The sequence below is a fragment of the Antrostomus carolinensis genome, unplaced genomic scaffold, assembly GCF_000700745.2.
Source record: "Antrostomus carolinensis isolate BGI_N321 unplaced genomic scaffold, ASM70074v2 scaffold23568, whole genome shotgun sequence".
NCBI lineage: Eukaryota > Metazoa > Chordata > Aves > Caprimulgiformes > Caprimulgidae > Antrostomus > Antrostomus carolinensis.
The window spans coordinates 21,105-41,584 of NW_010335341.1; the positions used below are offsets into that span (position 1 = coordinate 21,105).

General features: G+C 37.5%; 1 protein-coding gene across 1 annotated transcript in view; it reads right to left on the reverse strand.

Moving 5' to 3' along the window:
• The window catches only part of LOC104530046 (NADPH oxidase 4), a gene marked incomplete at its 3' end in the record, with an annotated part of 30,125 nt that extends 10,140 nt beyond the window's left edge, over positions 1–19,985 (reverse strand). Inside the window, exons 1-6 of the mRNA XM_010174518.2 lie at positions 19,896–19,985; positions 8,671–8,781; positions 7,765–7,849; positions 7,037–7,134; positions 4,950–4,977; positions 1,595–1,667 (exon numbers count right to left, since the gene is read on the reverse strand). Of these exons, the coding sequence (XP_010172820.1) occupies positions 1,595–1,667; positions 4,950–4,977; positions 7,037–7,134; positions 7,765–7,849; positions 8,671–8,781; positions 19,896–19,904 (404 nt within the window). The remainder of the gene's footprint in view (positions 1–1,594; positions 1,668–4,949; positions 4,978–7,036; positions 7,135–7,764; positions 7,850–8,670; positions 8,782–19,895) is intronic.
• Between the last annotated feature and the right edge of the window lie 495 nt (positions 19,986–20,480).

The window sequence follows — 20,480 nt, forward strand, 5'->3', positions numbered from 1 at the left end:
TGCACACAGCAGCTTGTTTGCTTAGGAAAACACACTATAAAGACAAGCTTGAGCCATATTCCTGAGGGAGAAGCCAGGATAAAATTTCTAAATAAGAATTACCGCTAGAGCAACAGGAGATGCAGATGATCTCTTAAGGGCTTTGATTCTGCTGGCTAGATGGCAGAGAGATGGGAAAGCACTTGCATTTACAGTAATTGAACAAGGAAACAACAAGCATGTAACTTGGAAAGATGGAAACCTTTGTTGCATGAGCTGCAAAAGAATATGTTTGCTACTACATATATTTTCCCAAGTTTCCCAATCGTTAATAAGTGCTGTTCTTTTTTTCTAATTTATCATGGCCTTGAAGAAAACAGGACTTTGTTCTGGCTCAGTGCTACAGAGCATAGTAATAGTTTAATGTTTCCATCTTCTCAAAACTGTCTTTCTTCTGCAAACAGACCAATCTGTGTGGACTATGGAATGTGCAGACATGTCTGACATCTTGTGCAGCAGTCTTATCCTCTACTTCTGTAGCCTACAGTGCCTCACAAAGGTCTCAACCCTGGAATTATCTTTGCCTGCAAAAAGTGCACAAGTATTTGCTGAACCACTTACTTGAATCAGCACCTGATAACATTGCTACTCAGGAAAGACAGATTAGTTCAACAAAGCTCAAAATCACGTATCTAGCTCACATCAGTGGAGCACCATTAATGTTTGAAGATATGGAATTAAAATATCCTTCACTGTTTGCTGAATTCAGATGATATATTTACATAATCAGTCTTTTAATTCACCAGAGACTGCTATAAAAGTCAAGAGGTTTTTTTTATATACTTCAATTGCAGAATCCAAGCCTTAAAAGGCTACAGTGTTGGGCTAGATCCTCCAAGTACTGGTCACTCAAATGTACTATAATATATGTTCAATATCGTTGGTGCAGAATGGGAAGCCATTGGAGGACCAAAACTTTAGAAATCCCAGCAGCTTCTCTGAGCCAACACTGCATTGCTGTTTCAGAATTATAAACAACATTAAAAAGAATATATCTGACAACCAGAAGCAGAGCTTTTAAAAATTAACATTCTATCATTCTCCTTAAGTAGCACAATTCTGTTTCAGTTTGCTTCGCTTCTGGGTTTTTTTGTTGTTGTTGCTTTTTTTTTTTAGTTTGTTATCACAATTAACTGGTGAAAATAATTAAGATAAAAATATAATCTTATTTTATTTCCAGTGGACTTAATTTATGCATTGGACAGAACTTTCCATATGTTTAGTTTATTGCCCCCCTATACAAACAGGAAAAAAGAACTATTTAAATTTTTAAAGGTCTAAATTTTTAACGGAGCACATTCCTCAAACAATATTTTTCTCTGAAGGGAATTTAATCAGGTTTTGTAATTTTTTGAATAAAAAATTCACTGTGCTAATTTACCTGCGAGCTAGTAAAAAAAAAAAAAAAAGGGGGGGGCAAGAAAACAGGTATTTTTAACGCTCATTTAAATATTTCTTGCCTTGTATTGCATTTAATCTTCATTCCCTCTAATCAGTATGAGAATATGATTACTCATATGACATTTTTCAGCATAATGATCAGATTATGTCTTACCTGATGGCATACGTAGAAGCTGTACACATGAGGAATAATACTAACACCATAATGACTCCAGTCAGACCTGGAACTAAAGGAGACATCAGGTAACTTACATCTGAACTGTGAAGAGGTATTACTTGTCTCCCATGACCTTTTAGGAAAGTGTAAGCTATCTGATATACAAATAATGATTGAATCAAAACTCCTGCATGTGTTTATCTCTTGGAGACAATTCATATATCAAACTAGATAGGAAAGAAGAGCTGTTGTGTTATTTCCCAGCTTCCCAGATAAAACTGTTCTTTTCCTTGCATTTCACTATGCATCACTAATTTCCTTTGCTCCTGCAATCTTTTGCTTACAACATTTGTCTCTAAACAGGTAGCCAAGAACAAATCCTGTCTCTTTGTTTGCTTGTAAGACTGACTGTACAAGTTTCTATATCTCTCTCTTATTCCAAATCCTAAACTTTTAAACATGACAATTAAAAACCTGGTCAGGGACAAAATTTTGAGCAAATCAATTTCTATGCAAGCTGTCACTACAATTGTTTGCCAACCCATTTCGTCCTGGAATGAGAAAGAGCTTGAAATTACTCTCCATGGCATTGTATCATGCTTGAAATTGTTGCCCACAGAGCAAGGTCTGTGAGACTGATCTACAGCCAGCATTTGAGAAAGGAAGGTTAAAAACACTAAAGACTGAACTCATATGCTCAAGTGCATGCTCCTGTATCAGAACTACTCTGTCCTCCGCTCCTTTTTAAGTCAAAGGAGAGGAACGAGTATTTCTACGGCACGATTCATCTCATCCTAAAGTAGAATCCTGTCCATATAGTACAGCAAAAACCATCAGCCTAAAAATCCCAACCAAAGTTACCACTTCTGAGCAACTTATCTTCAAAATTGCCATCCCAGGAATTAAGAATCTGAATTGGGAATTAAGAACCTGAAATCCATGAAGCGTTAAATCAATATATTTTCCTTCTTGAAGAATGAAAGTTTTTAAGCACAGTCTCTGGTCACCCTAAAAGCCATGTGTTTGGGTTTAAACAAAGTCAGTCAAGACAATCACCAAGCACAAATCTAAGTAACTGCTGTTTTAGTGTCAGTTTATAAGCATCTCAACCTGCTTTCATGGACATAAATGGCAAACCCACCAATTTTAATGGTCCAGGATCTTTTGCAGGATCACATCATAATGATAAGAACAACCTAAATTTTAACTAATTGATTGTGATTTTAGACCTTCTAGTGATGAAGAGACATTTCAAATCTTATCTTTTAATAAACTTCTCAATATCCACTTGTTGAAAAGTCTGCCACCCAAAATCTGAGACAATCCAAATCACTCCTGTTTACAAATTGTAGGAAAAATCCCGGTCCTACAATCAGTGGAAGATTTTTCATGGAATACAAAAGAAATATAATGTCATCCCTTCCTGAAAAGTTTACAATTAAAGCAGTTGCAATTAAAACTGTGCATTCTTTCCCTTGCCTCCTTCTTAATGTCTTCTTTCTTAATCTGATATGTTGTGTGCAACCAATTTCTCCTCTGCCACAGATACTTCCAATACAACTGCTGTACAGCACTTGATCCAGCTTCCTCCACTGTCACTCAAGCCATCAAACTGCAAACATTAAATCACTCATAGAATCATAGAATGGTTTGGATTGGAATGGACCTTAAAGATCATCTAGTTCCAATCCCCCTGCCATCAGCAGGGACACCTTCCACTAGATCAGGTTGCTCAAAGCCTCATCCAACCTGGTCTTGAATACTTCCAGGGAGGGGGCATCCACAACTTCCTTGGGCAACCTGCCCCAATTAATCAGTGCATTTCTAGTGTTTCCTCTCCTCCCTGTTCCACTCTCTCTTTTCCTCCACTAACTGTAATCTTGAATACTTTTTCCTCCTATAGCCTCACACCCTTGTGCACGGAGGTTCTCTCCTGGACTGATCTGAAAAGCCATCACACTATAAATCCTTCCAAATCCCTATTCCTTCTCTTCACTGTGGTAAAAAATAATAATAATAATTAATAATAATAATAATAATAAGTAAAAAATCAGTCAATTAATCTAGTTCTAAACTGAGTGGGAAGAGACCATTTTTTTTGCATATTTGTACAGCTCCCAGTGCAGCAAAATCTTAGTCCCTGTCTGAGCATTCCCATGGTACAAATAATAAATGCTAATTAACAGTTGTTAGGATGGGGAGTGATACGAGTAATTTTAAATTTAAGATGACTTGGAACCAACTTAGAATCAACTGCTTTTTGTAACAATCTGCTTAAACTTTTGAGAATACATTATTTTCTTGGCTGTCAGAGGGTAAAAGGACTTCCACCTTGCAGGTCCTCTGCTCAACTAGAGAGATCTCAAGGTGTCCCCAGAAGCTGGGACAATATTTGATGGGGCCTCTACACTAGTTCTCCACCCCAAGTCCTTCTTCTTCATCCAAGAAATCAAATATAATCCTTAGTTGCCAAGTCTGATTCTCCATCCCCATCTTCAACTTCCCCTTCCATCAATTACCCTCTTTCAAGCCTCCACCACTGATTCACTAACTATGCCAGTTACCCAATCTATTTCTAGCTAGCAGTTAACTTGTACTTCAATTTCTATCATTTCACTTTCTCACTTCCTCTCCTCTAAACTAACCTTAGAGTTTCTGGAAAGCCCTTTCCCACAGGCTGGCAATTCCAGTAAATGTATTGGGACAGGTCTAGGAACCCATTTATTGCTGTCCAGACTGATTCCTTTGGGCCTCGTCCTAAATGCTGCCAAGTTGGGATTTTTGCATTTGATCTAAGTAAGAGTGAAATAGAGATAACCTCAGAAAGGACCTTTACCTGCTTCTGAAGCACTGCAGCTCAGGCTTGTGCACACCCAAACATTGCTCCTTTTTAAATTCCTGCATCAAAAATGTCTTTGCTTATTTATTCTTTATCAGTGCTGAAGCCCGATTCCTGTGTAACAGTTTAAATGACTCTGAAGTCAAACCAACCCTTAAACACACCAGCTGAAGCAAGAAGACTGCTTTTTTCTTGTATTTCTTTTTCTAGAAACTGGATCATTTAGAAATTTGGTTTTAATATTATGCAGAATCTCTGTTTGAAACTGATGATTTTCCACTGACTCATCTGTACAACAACAGCTTTGAAGATGCTGCTCATCCTGCTACAGGGCTTATGTAACTCCTCCCTCCTGACTATTGGATAAACAAACCCAGGTTATATTAACACAAATAACACATCTCAACCTAGCAGAGATACAATAAATGGAGCATATGAGTACAGGATCAAAATGTTTTGTCTGGGGAGTGACGATGCAGCAAACTTTCCCATTTAATTTTGCAAAAGACTTACCAGTAGCAAAAAGCAGTTTCCTCGGGTCCTGTAAAACAGACAGACCAAAAACAAAAGTCAACATATATGATTTTATATTCATATGAATAACATATAATGTCATCTAATAACAATAAGTAGTTCATAAAGCTCACGTGTTTGATGGCATAAGCAATCCCTAAATCTGGATGCAGGAATGGATTTGGTAGCAGTTTACACTGAGACTGCAATTCAGCCTAAATTAAACCTTTAGCCTTTGCATTGCCCCAATGAAGACACTTCTGACCTGATAGGATCCAGTTAACTGTACAAATAATATTTTTTTTAAAGTCTAATTCTACTCAGTTACCTCATGCCTTTGGGAGAACAGAAGGGAGAAGAGGAGAGAGATATTTTGAACTTAAATGAAAGACCAGCAGTGAACATTTTATTGCCAGTTACATCACCAAGAGATTTGCAGTGGACTCCAGTGAAGCAGGGCTAAACACAAAGGAGCTGACCATACAAGGCCAGATGTTCGTGTCCTTCACCACATATAAAAGGAAGAAGGGATATGTCAACCTCACAGGAAACTGCTTCACTCCCCCTGAGTCTTACACCTCATGAGGTTTTGTCTTCACTGCAGAGAGTTTTTTTGGTTTTTTTGTTTGTTTGTTTGTTTGTTTTTTTAACTTTCACTAAGATACAGTGAGGGGAAATCAGCAGTTTTCATACAGGTCAGGAAAACTGAAACATCTCTCTCCCTGTCCTTGTCTGCATCCAAACACGTGCACCCATGTACAGAAGATAACAGTAGCATCCAGACTGACCACCACAGTTAAAAAACAAGTTTAAGTAGAATTCAAGCACAAAGGTTCAAGAGCAACTACAGTACTTAAAATCCGTGAGGTTTTGATCCTAGAGTTACTAAAAACTTGTTATTATTTCCGTTTGCTATTGCAAAATTCCTAAGGCTGCTTAGTACAGGCTGCCATGCACACCCTGGCACATTCTTGCCTGAGACAAGCTCCTACTAATGTTCCTGATGAGGCTAAGTCTGTTAGACCACTCCTAACACATGCAGACACTTGAGTTCAATCCAGAACCTCCGCACAATAGTTGGTGTTGGCACGCCTGTCTGCCATAGAATAGCTCGGTGATTAGATCATTCACCCAGAGAGTGGAAGACCTTGGTTGTTGGTCCTTATGAGCCTGGGCTGAGTCAAGCTCTCCTTTTCCAGGAAAAAGGATGCAGCTGGGATAGGGTCATTCTAAATCTTTCCTAGTGAAGCTGGTAGAAAAGAAATGCAGACTTGAGACTAGAATTAATATAAACAAGAGAGATCTTGATTGTAGCCCAAAGAAGAAAGAGTCTTGGAGTCTGGTCTTACTCCTAAAATCTGCAAACATTTCTCCAGTGCCAAATGCACAAGCATGCACCTGGAGGAGGAACTAGAACTGTGGTATGTCTTCAAGAGATCTGCATCAGTCAGAGAAGTCATGCAAAGTATTTTGTAAAGCAGAAATCAGCTTTCAGCCCAGTTCAGGCAGATAACTAACACTCTTAGCATATATACTACAGTTCCCACTGCTGTTTAAAAATGCAAAATCACTCTCAAATCTCAGTATCCTCAAATCCCTGGTAGATGCCACTTAGCACTATATCCTAAATACTGCAAATGCAGAATGTATTTTCCCAAAACAGCAGCAGAAGTGTCTCTACCAGGCCCACCCAAGGAACGAAGAGAAGCAGAAGAAGAATAAAATAGGCTATTTCAGTTGGAAAGGACCTACAACAATCACCTAGTTCAACTGCTTGATCAATTCATGGCTGACCACAAGTTAAAGCATGTTGTAGAGAAGCAGAACAAGGTTTGAAGACAGCATTCTCCACCTCACAATCCAATAAGTCTGAATCCTGCTGACTTAAACAAAGTGCTTAATATATGCTCTGTCCAGAGAAAGTAATAAAATCCACAGCAACCCAAATGATGATGAGTTTTCAATGCACAAAATCAGCAGCACTGTACAGGTCATAAGATGGACCACACAATGGAATTGGATGTACAAATAATCATGTACTTACAATATATACTTAAAAGCAAAATATAAAAGGTCAGCTGGCTCACCTCACCACGATAGTTTGCTGCATTTAGTGACAGAAAGTCTTCGTTGTAGTTCTCAGAGAAGTTAAGAGCATTCACCAGGTGAGCAGCAACATGTAAAACTGAAAAAAGAGAGTAAAGCTGAGATCCGTAAGCAAGAGGGATGTTCCCCTGAAGTAAAGTAGCTACCCAGATGCCAAGCCACAATCACATCACCTGCATGAGATGCAGCAGGGACTAAAGAATTATTTTTCTCAAGTAAATCAGGTTATAGATATTCATGGCAGAAAGCTGTATGTATTTTAAGATTTTTTTAACACTACAGCAATCATTTCCATACTGCAATGCTTCAGCTGGGAGACAACATTCAAAGGTGTCCACTAAAGAACGTTTCTTTTTCAGTGAAATGGGTATTTGCCTCCACTGCTCCCTCTCCTGCAGATAAGCCTGTAGCATTCTGCTTCTTCACTCAAATTCCTCAGGCACAATCAAATGCCACTTATAATGGCAGATTTTGACCTGATCTCATATACCTATCCTTTAAGAAACTGGAATTTTAAGAAAAGGCTTGGAATTAGAATGTAAGCCATGTGTTTAAAGGAAAAATAAACCAAAACCCACGCACATCTGAGAAAGAATTCATAATTTAAGGCAGGGAAACATAGAGTAAGACTACCCCCAAATGTACTGTACAAGGAAAACCACAAAATACTGCTTTAATGGTGCTGCTTCTCAGCACAGTAAGGTCTCACCTGAAAAGATGCATATTGTAATACCACACGTCACATGGAAAGTTTTACTTTTATCTAGCAGCCTTCTGGTTTTCCTACTGGCAACCTAATAAAAGAAGAATTCAAGCAATCTCTTTTCTAAAACAAAGCAAAGAAAAAAATACTAACAGCAATTGAAGCAAATTAATAGCACCTTCAGCTTTTACTAGGTTTAACACCCTTGCAAGTGCAGTGTCTAAATTTGAAAACTACAGGATAATGTCAATGAGACAATTTTGAGGTCTTAATGAAGTGCTGTAGGCATCACTGATTCTTTAGCAGTGGGATCAGAGGGATATGGATCTATGTATATTTGCATACATATATACATCTTAGGCATTAAATTTTATAGCTACTGTCACATGAACAGAACTCATAGGTTCAATTTGCAATGACCTAGAAAACATAGATGTTCCTCAAAAGCATCAGAACTTCTTTATCTCTGATGATGATGAATATATCAGATTGGGTATTTTCATTTAAAATTCCATCATCTCCAGTAGGACACTTGTGGACATGCAGAGATGAAGTTTTTTTTGCTTTGCTGAATTCTACCAGTAAGCAGTACAGAGGACCCAGATGCCTTTCATGTTAGAGTTGGTAAAGAAGGAGGAGGTTTCATCTGGTTACAGTCCGACAGCAAGTCCCCACCCTTCAAAAACTGGTTGAAGAAAACCTTCCTCAAAGGTCCAACCAAACCAGACAATGCCAATCAAGGCATCGTCTTCAAAGGGGTCATGAATCTAGGCTGAATGTCAGATACTTGCAACATGCAGGCACATACTGCATAATAAACAGGTATATAACAGATTTTTTCCTATAATTTTTAGACTAAAGAGACCAGAGCACTGTTCTTCTCAACTGCAGTATTCTGAGGACAGCACTTACCTTCTGAGATCCTCGCAGGAAGGCCAAGAGAACACGGCACATTGGTAGAAGGACCAGGCAGCAGTTGAAATTGAGGACAGATGCTGAAGCTCTGCTAACACACAATCCTAGCTGAACAAATACAGCAAGAGTTAGATTACAGGGAGAAAAGATGCTCTAATGGTTCAGGGGTCAGTATTCAACCTCCTTTTCTTTGCTGTGAACCCGAATGGTCCCCATGCTCTCTTGACTCATCAAAATAGTGACATTCCATGATGTTTCACATGTACTGGAAAAACCCCTGAGCACATAGCATACTATCCTGTTCTCTAACGGAAACAATTCTCACTCCCATGCTCTCTTGACTCATCAAAATAGTGGCATTCCATGATGTTTCACATGTACTGAGCACATAGCATGCTATCCTGTTCTCTAACGGAAACAATTCTCACCTTTGCATCAAAAAAATCATTCAAAATTAATCTTGTCTGCAATAATGTCAACAATTACAACTTTCTACTGAAAGAACCAAGATCCTCATCAGTCCTCAAAGCCACATGGAACAAAACATATCTGAGACAACAACAAGCATCCACTGAGAAAGTACCTGAAAGCTTCCACAGTCATGATTAAATAAGAAAAACACTATGAAGCCACTAGACAGTCACTTAAGTAAAGTGTAATGATTTTCTGGTAAAAAAGCCAGAACAAGATGTAAAAAACACACTGATTCACTTAAACTGAAATTATAATATTGTTTCGAGGACTGTTACAGAATTGTCATAGAACTCCTCATCCATTTACACTATGCAGTGCCATATTTAGACCTAAAGAAGTAGGTTTTCTTCGTTTTAACTACTCAATAACTGGGAACTGTAATGAAATCTAATTTCACTAATGCTTTCACTGGTATATTTGGAACTTACATAATTAGAACAAAAATACTTGTCAAATAAATGAACAAAGCACATGTTAATGTCATAACCCTGTATTTTTTAATCTCATTATATTCTCTCATTCATTTAAGATTTTTTAAAAAGTTATCAAAATGCTATTGTTCTCCCAGTTATTGGGTTGAATTACCCTTTTACTAGCTTATATAAAAGATGCTTTTAGACTGTCAGCAGATTTCTGGAAGGATATTTCTTACAATGTTCTCTAAATCCCAAGTTTTTCAACTCCTGAAGAAATTAATTAAAAACTATTATAATATTGTAAGATAACTCAAATACTGAAGAGGTAGATGCATGATGCGAACAGGTACAAATTATCTAATAAAAATTACTAAAGATTTATTACTTTTTCAAAATAAAACTTTATGTTAAAAAAATTGTTATTTCTCAGTCAAAAAAATTCATCAGTGAAATATTTATTAGATACATATCTTTCTTATCAAGAAGAAGAAATAAAATTGGAGAGAAAGAAAGAGCTTTTATTTATTTGGAAATATATTAATTTTTTTTTTAGTTAGAAAATTATTAGAAAAGCCTTGTAATTTCAAAATTTGTAATTACTATTAGTTGACTTATCTACATGTCACAGAAATGGATGAATATATAAAGTAGTAAAAATAGAGTACCCAAAATAACTGGACTCCAGCATGTCTAGCAAGATCACTAGCACAACAGTGTGACAGGAGCTTTTGAGTACCATAAAACATCAAAACTGCCTGCCCTCACAGTTTGCAGCACCCATGTCCCCCACCTTCTCTGCAGTACATCTGGGCACCAAATCAGTGCGCAAACAGAAGATAAAGACATTCAATCTACCTGAAGCACAAAGCTCTCCACCTACATCTCATTTTTCTTCTGGCTCCTTTACATCATTTAGTTAGACATGAGGGCTAGGGACCTCTTCATCAGACATTACCAACTTCCACAGAGCAAAGCAGTTGTAAAGGTACCTTCTCTCAGAAGCTGGAAGTAGGAGCAATTACTCCACAGAATGTGCTCTACTTTGTTCTCTGCCACGTAAATGTGGGATCTCTGGCAAATGTCCTGGGAGCAGATCTCATGAAAGTTACAGCAAGGAACACTTACAACAGAAGCATCTCTAACCTACTGAATTATAGAAAAGACTAGAATGAACCACATCACCTAGTTCTTTCCCACTCTCCAGACCTCCTCCACTATTTCTTCCAATGCACTGGTAATCTTTTTTCCACACAAAATCTCCCTCGCTTCTGTTTCATCTGTTACATCACACTCTGTTCACATGCACAAAGAGATATTATTCTTGCTACTTTTCCCTCAGAAGTCATGTTCTCAGACTTTACATATGCCCTCCTCCCCTCTCCGGACTCTCCTAGCTGGTCAAGAGCCCAAGTTCAATGACTACAACTGAGCACCAGTTACAATGCCCACAACCTCAGCAACTGAGCCGAGATTTTTACTGAATGCTGATGTTAGTTTCCACTTAAAAGTATGATCAAAAAAAAGTGAACATCTACAATACATATTTCTCTATCCTTGCCCACAGTAGCTTAAAGTGATTTTAGAACATTGTAAATATTTTTGGACTATCAGATAAAACGGCAATACCCTTGACAAGATTGAACTTAATGGCAAGTAAAATGACTCTATAATGTGCCATTTGCATATAAGACTGTCTCTATTTTCATTAATTATTATTCCTCTAAAGGGAAGCTAAAGATGAGCTATAACTTCAAAAACATGGTCATTAAACACATAAGCATTTTTATTAGAGCTTGCTGATGTGCTACAGTATTTCAGTGATCAAATGAGCATGACTCGAAAAACACAAGAATTATGTAGAAGTAATGTTACGTCAAACCCAGAAGTAAACTAAATCATTTTTGTAGCTCTTGACTAACACTCAAAAGCTGGAAAAAGTTGTCATACAATTAGTAAGTAAAGCAATTAAAATGTTATAACAATTTATATTATATGACCTATATGACACCTAGTTTCTCAAGAATTTATTTTGGGTTTAAGTTTAAACATAAACCAGACATGATATCAGTTATTCAAGACTTCCTTTGTCAGGCACAACTGTTCTTGCAAAACTTCAACAAAACAGTCTAGTTTGGAATAGTCTAGGATAGTGTTAATTCTACACTGTATAATATTAAATAAATAATTTAGTGTAAGAAATAAGGAAAATGCCAAACAATTTAACTGGTGCAAAAAATATGAATTGGCTGTGATGAGTAGAAAAAGCTACCCTACTAACCTTCCTTTGTGTTTTTCCATGCTGCTATTTAACAAATAGTAAATGTTCATTCATAATGCAATTACTATGGAAGAATGCCCTCACATCAATTCTAATTCAATGCTATCAGCATCTGTACAAATAAAAAACAAAACAAAAAAAAAAAAGAGAGAGAGAGAGCAGGAAACATCTTCTCCAAATATTCAGTGCATTTCTAAGAAACTGTGATTCAAATAGTTTCACCAATGGTTCATTTAAGGTTTTTTGCTGAAGAAATAAAGTTGGGAAACATTTGCTGCAACAAGCCCATGACCAATTTGAAAACAATGGTAAAGTAATACATTTAACAATGCTTAGAATTGCAATTCATTCAAGTCCCAGAAGAATAACAGAGTACTAACTTTGCTTTTAACATATATCCAAAGGCTAAAAATATCCCCATGAAACTAATTCTTTCCAAATGGTTTCCAAGTGGTCTCTTTCTTGACTTCCTTTTCATTGCCTGGGTGGCATAGTAACAAAATAACATAGCACATTGTTGAATTTTTAAACAATAGTAGATTTTTTGCACCAAGGCAACTCACTGCTTCCAGAAGGGAATACATATCCTTATTAACTAGCTATGAAATGAAAGAAATATAATCCTCTTTTCTTCCTAAGATTATAACTGGGTTTTTTTTGTTTTTTTTTAAAAGGTGCTATTTTATGTTACCAGCATGTGAAATTGCTTTAAGATCAAAAAGAGAGCAAATAACCCCCCCAAAAATCTCTGCTGGACACTCTCTTTCATCCACCTTTGCTTATATCAAACCCAAGCATTTGACAGCCTCCTTCTGTACTCTGCCTACTCAGTACCACGCACACTGTTATCCCATTTAATTGAGAGGCAAAGAGACATATCAAAACTAAAGGATTAATCAAATTCACAGAGGAAATCTGTGACAATGATAGTAAGGAACTGGACCTACTACAAACTCAAATCCTAAAAACTAGGCTACCATTTTTTTTCTCCAGATGAGTTTAAAGCAGTCACCATATTTTCCTTTTCCATAGCAGCAGCAAAGATCTCCAGAGATATAATGGGAATTTAAGTTCTCCAGCTATCCCTGTCTGATGTACAGTCCCACAGAAATCAGGACGGACTCCTGGCTACATTCAGACAATGTGCAAAGCAGGACAGAGAAGCAAAGAATCAGTTCTTGTTGGATGTTCTGTGTGCTGCAGGTGAAATAAGCCTCTCTGTAGTTAGGCAAACAATTTCACTATTAGGTTGAGGGCTAAAGTAATTTACTGTGTATCACAGAATTCCCCAAAGTTCATCAGTTAAAAACACAGAGATGAACATTGCGTGCAACTGCTGTGCACAGAAATCTAATATTCAATACATAGTTGCAAAACATATTAGGGAGCATAACACAGGAAGACTTCAACAAATATTGTCCTATCTCACCTTTTAAGCTCACCTTATAGGGGGAAGGAAGGAAGGAAGGAAGGAAGGAAGGAAGGAAGGAAAGAAGGAAGGAAAGAAGGAAGGAAAGAAGGAAGGAAAGAAGGAAGGAAAGAAGGAAGGAAAGAAGGAAGGAAAGAAGGAAGGAAAGAAGGAAGGAAAGAAGGAAGGAAAGAAGGAAGGAAAGAAGGAAGGAAAGAAGGAAGGAAAGAAGGAAGGAAAGAAGGAAGGAAAGAAGGAAGGAAAGAAGGAAGGAAAGAAGGAAGGAAAGAAGGAAGGAAAGAAGGAAGGAAAGAAGGAAGGAAAGAAGGAAGGAAAGAAGGAAGGAAAGAAGGAAGGAAAGAAGGAAGGAAAGAAGGAAGGAAAGAAGGAAGGAAAGAAGGAAGGAAAGAAGGAATAACACAAATCCTTCCATACCTAAAATGATTTGATTCTCAGGCCTTCACTATCTGCAAGCAACAACCCTAAACAGGTCATGGTGAAAAGAGACATCACATTTGACTCTCTCTCTGGAGGCCTTTCTTTGAACTTTTTCAATAATCTCCTACGGTTTAAGGCAACTCAAAAGGTTGGGGGAAGACTCATTAGCCACATGCTGCTCGGGAGACACAGGTCACAGACCACCTCCCCAAATCAGTACTAGAGCAGCTAAGAATATTTATTTTCATAGGTGGGACAAACTGTGCTACACAATGCACCTCCTTTTGACCTGACTTCCTTTTCTTCAGAGTACTCCTCGTATTGAGTAACAGAGCACAGATAACCAAAGATAAAGCAGAGATCTGAACTGTATAGATAGCAATTATTCCCCTTAGGCCTGCCAATCTGGCTGGACATCTAGCAAAAAAACCCTAAAGCAGCCAAAAGGAAGCTGGAAGGAAGGAAAATGTGAGGGTAGCGGAAACATACCAGAACATGTGAACGTTTTTGCAGAAGCTCTAAATGCTTTTGTTCCTGAAGATGGAAGGGACTCTAAATACCAGTCTCATGTACCGCAACTCTTTCAAAATCATTTTAAGACTAAGTGGTGTTACATTTTTGAATTGCATTTGAAAAAAGTATATTAAAAAAAACCAAAACAAAACAGCAATTCTCTATGCTAATTCAACTTCAGTCTTCTGCTTGAATATATGAATCAGAACTTGGATATGATATAAAAAACGGAGAAACATCAGGAGTGGATAATGGCAACAATATTTTTAGCTCTTTCATGAGGTAAGGGGGTATCTTCCCTGCACTACTGAGAATCAGTATTCTCACCATTCACTTCTAACTCACCAATCAGGCATTTCTTGAAGGTTTTCCTTCTCTTTCTGTCCACATATTTAGGTCATGTTCTCATTTTATCCACAGTCCCTTTGTGTTAGATGTACTCCTCCTGTTTAAATCAGCCATGCAATCTGAAGAAAGCAACTACCTTAATCTGGAATTCAATGTTAGCTTCCAACTTCTCTGATAATCTCCAAAGTATATTCACTTATAAGATTTCAGAACAAATGTTCATCTTTATTAATCAATACATCAGTTAATTTAAACTGTTATAATCCTGATCTCAGGAAATACAATTTCAAAAAAGACTTCTGTTGGTGTCGCTGAGTTACAAGTTTCTTTTGTGCCAGGCAGAATGGCACATACACAGATTGGATGAGATCTCAAGTTATCTTCCAGATTAGAGTGTTCCAGACTCATGTTTTTTCTGTAGCAACATCAAAGCATGACAGCATTTTACATATTAATTAGCAACAAGAGCTCAAATAGTTGATCCTACAAAATGCATCACAATCTAAACTCCACAAGGCTGCTCATGAATCAAGGGATTAAGGATACTCAAGTTACCCCAAGAGATTCACAACACACTGCAACTCATGGCCAAAGCAGGAAGTTGCTCATTGCCATATTTGAGTCGCAGTCACACTGAGGTGATGCAATGTCTGCTACTAAGGGTTTCCTTCATGTTGAATTGTTTCCCCTTATCACAACACAGTAGGTGATATGGTCTGTAAAACCAATCTTCTGGAGTGTAATGCAGCTGTTTTTATTTTAAGATCTGCCACTGTTGGACTACTATAGGAACCCTGCAATAATACATAAGATAACGAACGAATAATCAATTATAGAACATTTTGGCCATAATTCAGTTCTGTTCTCCTCAGTATTATGCCATGATCATCTTCAAACAAGGTGCAATCATGACAACAAGATAAAGTCTTGTGGATTAACACTCTCAGTCTTCATTTGGGAATCCTGCATATATATATATATACACACACACACACATATATATATATTTATATACATTTTTATATATATACATATCTTTTCTACAGCAACATAAATGTATTATTAGATATTTTTGCTGCATATAACACCCTAAAGAGCAAATCCCAAATAGCTTGGTTGTAAGACAATTAAATAGCAAAAATATACTGTATTAAGGAAAATAAAGGGTCAAAATACATAGCTCCCTTCAATGCTTAGATGTGTGGGGGAAGCAGGCTGCAATGCAGTTACATAAGGATCAATGAGAGCAGAATTTGGCTTCAATTACTAAAATCTCTATCATTATGATAAACTAGCAAGAAGAGAAATGTAAGTTACTGGAACATCTGGAATACATATTCCAAGCAGTGAATAAAGATGACATAAAAGTGATTCACAGTACTGCACAGTAAGAAGGCAGCAACTGTATAGATTAAAAGGTGAGGCAGCGCTTTCCCTTTTCAGTTCCATTTGCAGTAATTCAATCTTTTCCAAAAGAGACTCTTCTGAGAATGCATTTTCTCCACTTTGGTGTGAAACCCAGAAGCTTATCTCTTGCATTAACATCCATTTGACTACATTAAAGTTATTTGAGCAGGGACTAGAGAGGGAATAAGGAAAGAGAGACCTTTTATGCCATGACAAAATGAGCCCAATGCTCTTTCTGTTCATGGGGAACTCAAACAACAAGAAACAGGTATTCCATTTAATGCTGTTAAAAGCAAGATTTGAGTTCTATAATAAGGTCAGTACTGAATTTAGGACTGAATTTGTTGGTCAGATGCAAGCAAACTAATTGGAAAAAAACACAGACAAACTAATCTGAAGGGAGAAATCATGAAGACTGCAAAGAAATTAATCATCTGGACAATTTCCCTGGCTGAGGAGACACAAAACCTCCAACAACGAAGATTTTGGAGTCATGTCAAGTAATTTATGAATCTTCCTTTCTGTAATTCATGCCTACTACATCTTGTATTATCTATTATGAACATGAAGATGAGAATATTCTTTTCCTCTTTGCCACACTCATTTTTATAAGAAATCCACATTTGTTGGATGTTTCCCAGGCTTCCCTTCTTTAAGCAATGTAAGGCCACAAGTTAGCATTTATTAAATTACAAAAAACTGAGATTATTGATTTGAATCATGTTCCTGAACCAGCAGCAATGAATGCATTCATGCAGTAACACTATGATCTGCAGTGTTACAAGCAATTAAGTATCCAAAGGGATGGTTCATCAAGGCAAAAGTACTGGGAATGGGTTTACATCCACTAGGTTCTGGTTGAATTTACACTGCAAGAACCATACAACCACTGAATTATTCTGGTTGGAAGGGACCTCAAGATGTCTCTATTCCAACCTCCTGCTCTGAGCAGGTTCAACATCAAACTCAGACTAAGTTTGCTCAGGGTTTTGCCCAATTAGTTTTTGAAAGCCACCAGAGATGGAGATTCCACAGTGAAGAGTTCATGGTCTCATCAACACAACTTAAACAGCAAAGCAGTGACATTTGACACAACATAAATTTACCCACTAAGTTTTGTAGCATAGAATAGGTTGATTAACCTTCTCCTAGTACATATGTGCCTTGATGCATTTAATCTCTTCGCACCTTCAGGACACCATCGAGCTCTTAGTGTCTTTTTAAAGGTATAGAATTAAGGATCAGAAAGATTGTCATTGAAAGACTGAGGGAGAGTTAGAAACCTAAATAATTTTAAACTCCTGTGCTAAGTACCTTGTTTGAGCTTGCAGAGGATGCAATTGGCAAAGAATAAAACTGAGCCTCCTTCTTCTGTAGGCTGAAGGAAAGTGAAACACTACAGGGACCACTGAAGGAAAGACTAACCTCATTCTTTCTCCTGCTTCACATCAGAAAGAAAAGACATGGCATGAAAACATGGCAGAATTGAATATATTCAGGATAATCAGTCCACTATTTCATTTCATATCACAATCTGATTTCCTGCAGCAACTCTTCTTGCTCTCCATTCTGTTACTTGGTAAACAAAAAAATTACCTGTGGTAAATCCTTCAGTGCTGCAGATGTTCTTAGGATTTTAGGCTATCATAGGACATAAAGAGAGAAAACAATTCCTTAGCAGATCTCACTGAAAAACAAGAGAACTTTTTTTTTTATTATTCAAAAAATGCCATTCCTTTTTGACATTTTTTGTTAACTGTCAGGAAAAATGAAACAATTTTCATGAAAGTAGCTGTAAAAGAGTTCATTCTGTTAAGACAGAATTAAAAACCAACTGTTGAATTATAAATGAAGAATTTTCATCTAAAGCTCAAAATTTTCAAATATCAAGAAATGGCACACAGAGGCCCTGCAAGCCACTCACCCATGTATGGAACAGAGAGGAGACTGATAATGGGCATGGGCCATGAGGCAGCCAGTGGCTACACAAAACAATGTAGAAAAAGAAGAGCAGCAAAAATCCCCACGGAAGGTAACAGCAGCTCTCACATGGATGTGCTTACTCTCTGTTTCCTGAAGAGACTAAAACTGGGTTCAGTTTTCCCACCTCTTGAAAAATAATCTGTATGATTTATACACATACACAAATATATTGAAGAGATCAGAGAAAGTTAACATTAGTGTTTGAGGATGATATTTACACAAACTGTGAAAAGTGAATTGCAAGAATGTTTTACAGTCTTTAATGTTTTCAAAATTTTCAAGTTAGTTTCAGAGCTTTGACCAAAAGTATCTTTTAGACTTAGTTCTTCACTTTCCTCCTCATTTTAGAAAAATCTCTAAATTCCTTTGGTATTTTTTCCCACAGTTGCAGACACAGTTAAATTCAAATGCATGGCCTCCTGGTCCTCACTCCTGACCAAGACAAAGAATCTGTTGCTTGAATCATCTCAGATGTTCTGAACACACATTATATTACTTTGTATGTGTCTAATTTTGAAGTACAAGAAAACCAAAGAAAGACCAGACGATGAGCTGGTACAAGGCAGATGAGTCTTCTGAATTGAGAGGAACTTTGCTGATTGATACCAGCTGACCATCTGGCCCAACATCTTGACCCAAGAACATTTGCTTTATAAACAGCCCACTTGGTCTGCCAGGAACAAACACAATTTTTAAATGGATGCACTGGGCTGCAATGCCATGAGAGATTATGTTAAAATTAAACAGGTTTTCACGCTTTTTCTGTCAAGACAGTTATCATCATGAAGAAAGTCATCATCATGAAGGATTTAAGCATTTTTATTCCACTATTTTTGCACTACCTTTGCTGAGATTCATTTCTTGAACACATCTAAGTCAGCTGTAAGAAAAAAAAAAAAAAAAGAAAAAGAAAAAAAAGAGACAGAGAAAGAGAAAAAAAAGTCTAACAGGTCAACTTACTTTCAAGCAAGTTCACAGAAGCTTATGGAACTGGCTAGCTATGTCAATGACATCAACTATATGAAAAAATAAATCCTGGATCTATCAAAGATAAGACCAAGAGACTCTACAACATGTTATGACACACCTCATCTGTGACTCTCCATTGAAAGCCCACATCAACTTTCCACTGAAATCCATTCCCAAGTATGATATCACGTTACAAAGTATCATGTCTTTCATCCACTTTTTTCTGGATTCTCAAATTCTGAGCAACCCTAGAGCATTTTCCAGAAAGTTGTTAACCTTTAATCTGTCACTTTGGTTAGCAGTCATTTCAAACAACTGCAATGGTGTAGCTGTGGATAACTTCACAACGCAGATCAGTATCTCACTTCCCCAAATTATCCTTTTGGGTTCTTCTGGTGGTGGTGGATGTGAATTTACCCTTGCTAAATCAAAATAGGCAAATCTTCATTAAACCATTCAGATTCCAAGAATTTCTTATTAGAAAATAAAAACTAAAATTATAGAGATTGCAATGATCTACACAGAACAGAGGATCTATGAGGGTGACAAAGAACAAAAAGAACTAAGTCTTATCAAAACAATTCCTTCAGCACATAGGTATCACAATAATGGGATTAGACAGAATTTGCCAGCATGAGCCTCTAAGCTTGGCTAATGTTTTGATGACAAAAAGTTGAGCTCCAGTCATCTGTTGAGCATGTCTGTGTTCCTGTGAGCCTGTCTGCAGCTGGGGACACTGGGAGGAAGGAGAGGAGGGGGAACGATAGCTGTCCCACACTTGACTGGCTCTTTTTCTTCTCAACACTGTTCACTTTCTACTCCTAACCATCTGTCAACAGCACTCCAATAATTTCCTACTTCATCTTTCCCCACTTTGCAGCATTAACAGGCAGTTTGTGTTATCCTTGATTAGGAAATACCTTCTGCCCCTTTCCCATCTCCCAGCATCCCAATTTCCAGGCCAAAAAGTAATGTCCGGGTCACTCACCCCTAACATCTGATGCAAATAATAATACTCCAGCCCTTGATAATAGAGCAGGAAGGTTTTCCAGAAGAGCCATAGGTTGAGGGAGAGCCAGAAAAACTAAAATGAAACAGAAACAAGAGATTGTAAGTGAAAGTTACACGTGCAAACTTTTCAGTGTTGATTTCATTCATAAAATTCTTATGCCTGTGGTTTCATAAACATAGGTAAACGCAACAGGAAAACAAACTCCATGCAGAAATATTTTAAAATATTAAAAGGAACAGCCCCTACGTGAGAAATTGTCACTTTCACTGAACTTCACAAAACTTTACCTTTGTGACTTAAGACTGGTGAGAGCTGGTGAAACCTCCTCACACAAAAAGTTACCCCAAACCCTTCCTTAGATATCGCCCTTAAAGACTCAAAGAATAAACACCAGCAACAAAGAGACAAAGGCAGGACGAACTTGACCTCCAAGAAGATGCATCTTCTCCTCCAGACTTTCCCGAAGGGGATCTAACAAAGACCAAACACACGCACACTGTGTGCCGGGTCCCAGCAGGAGCTGCATTGTCCCGGGGCCAGGGGACAGGCGTGTGCTCTGCC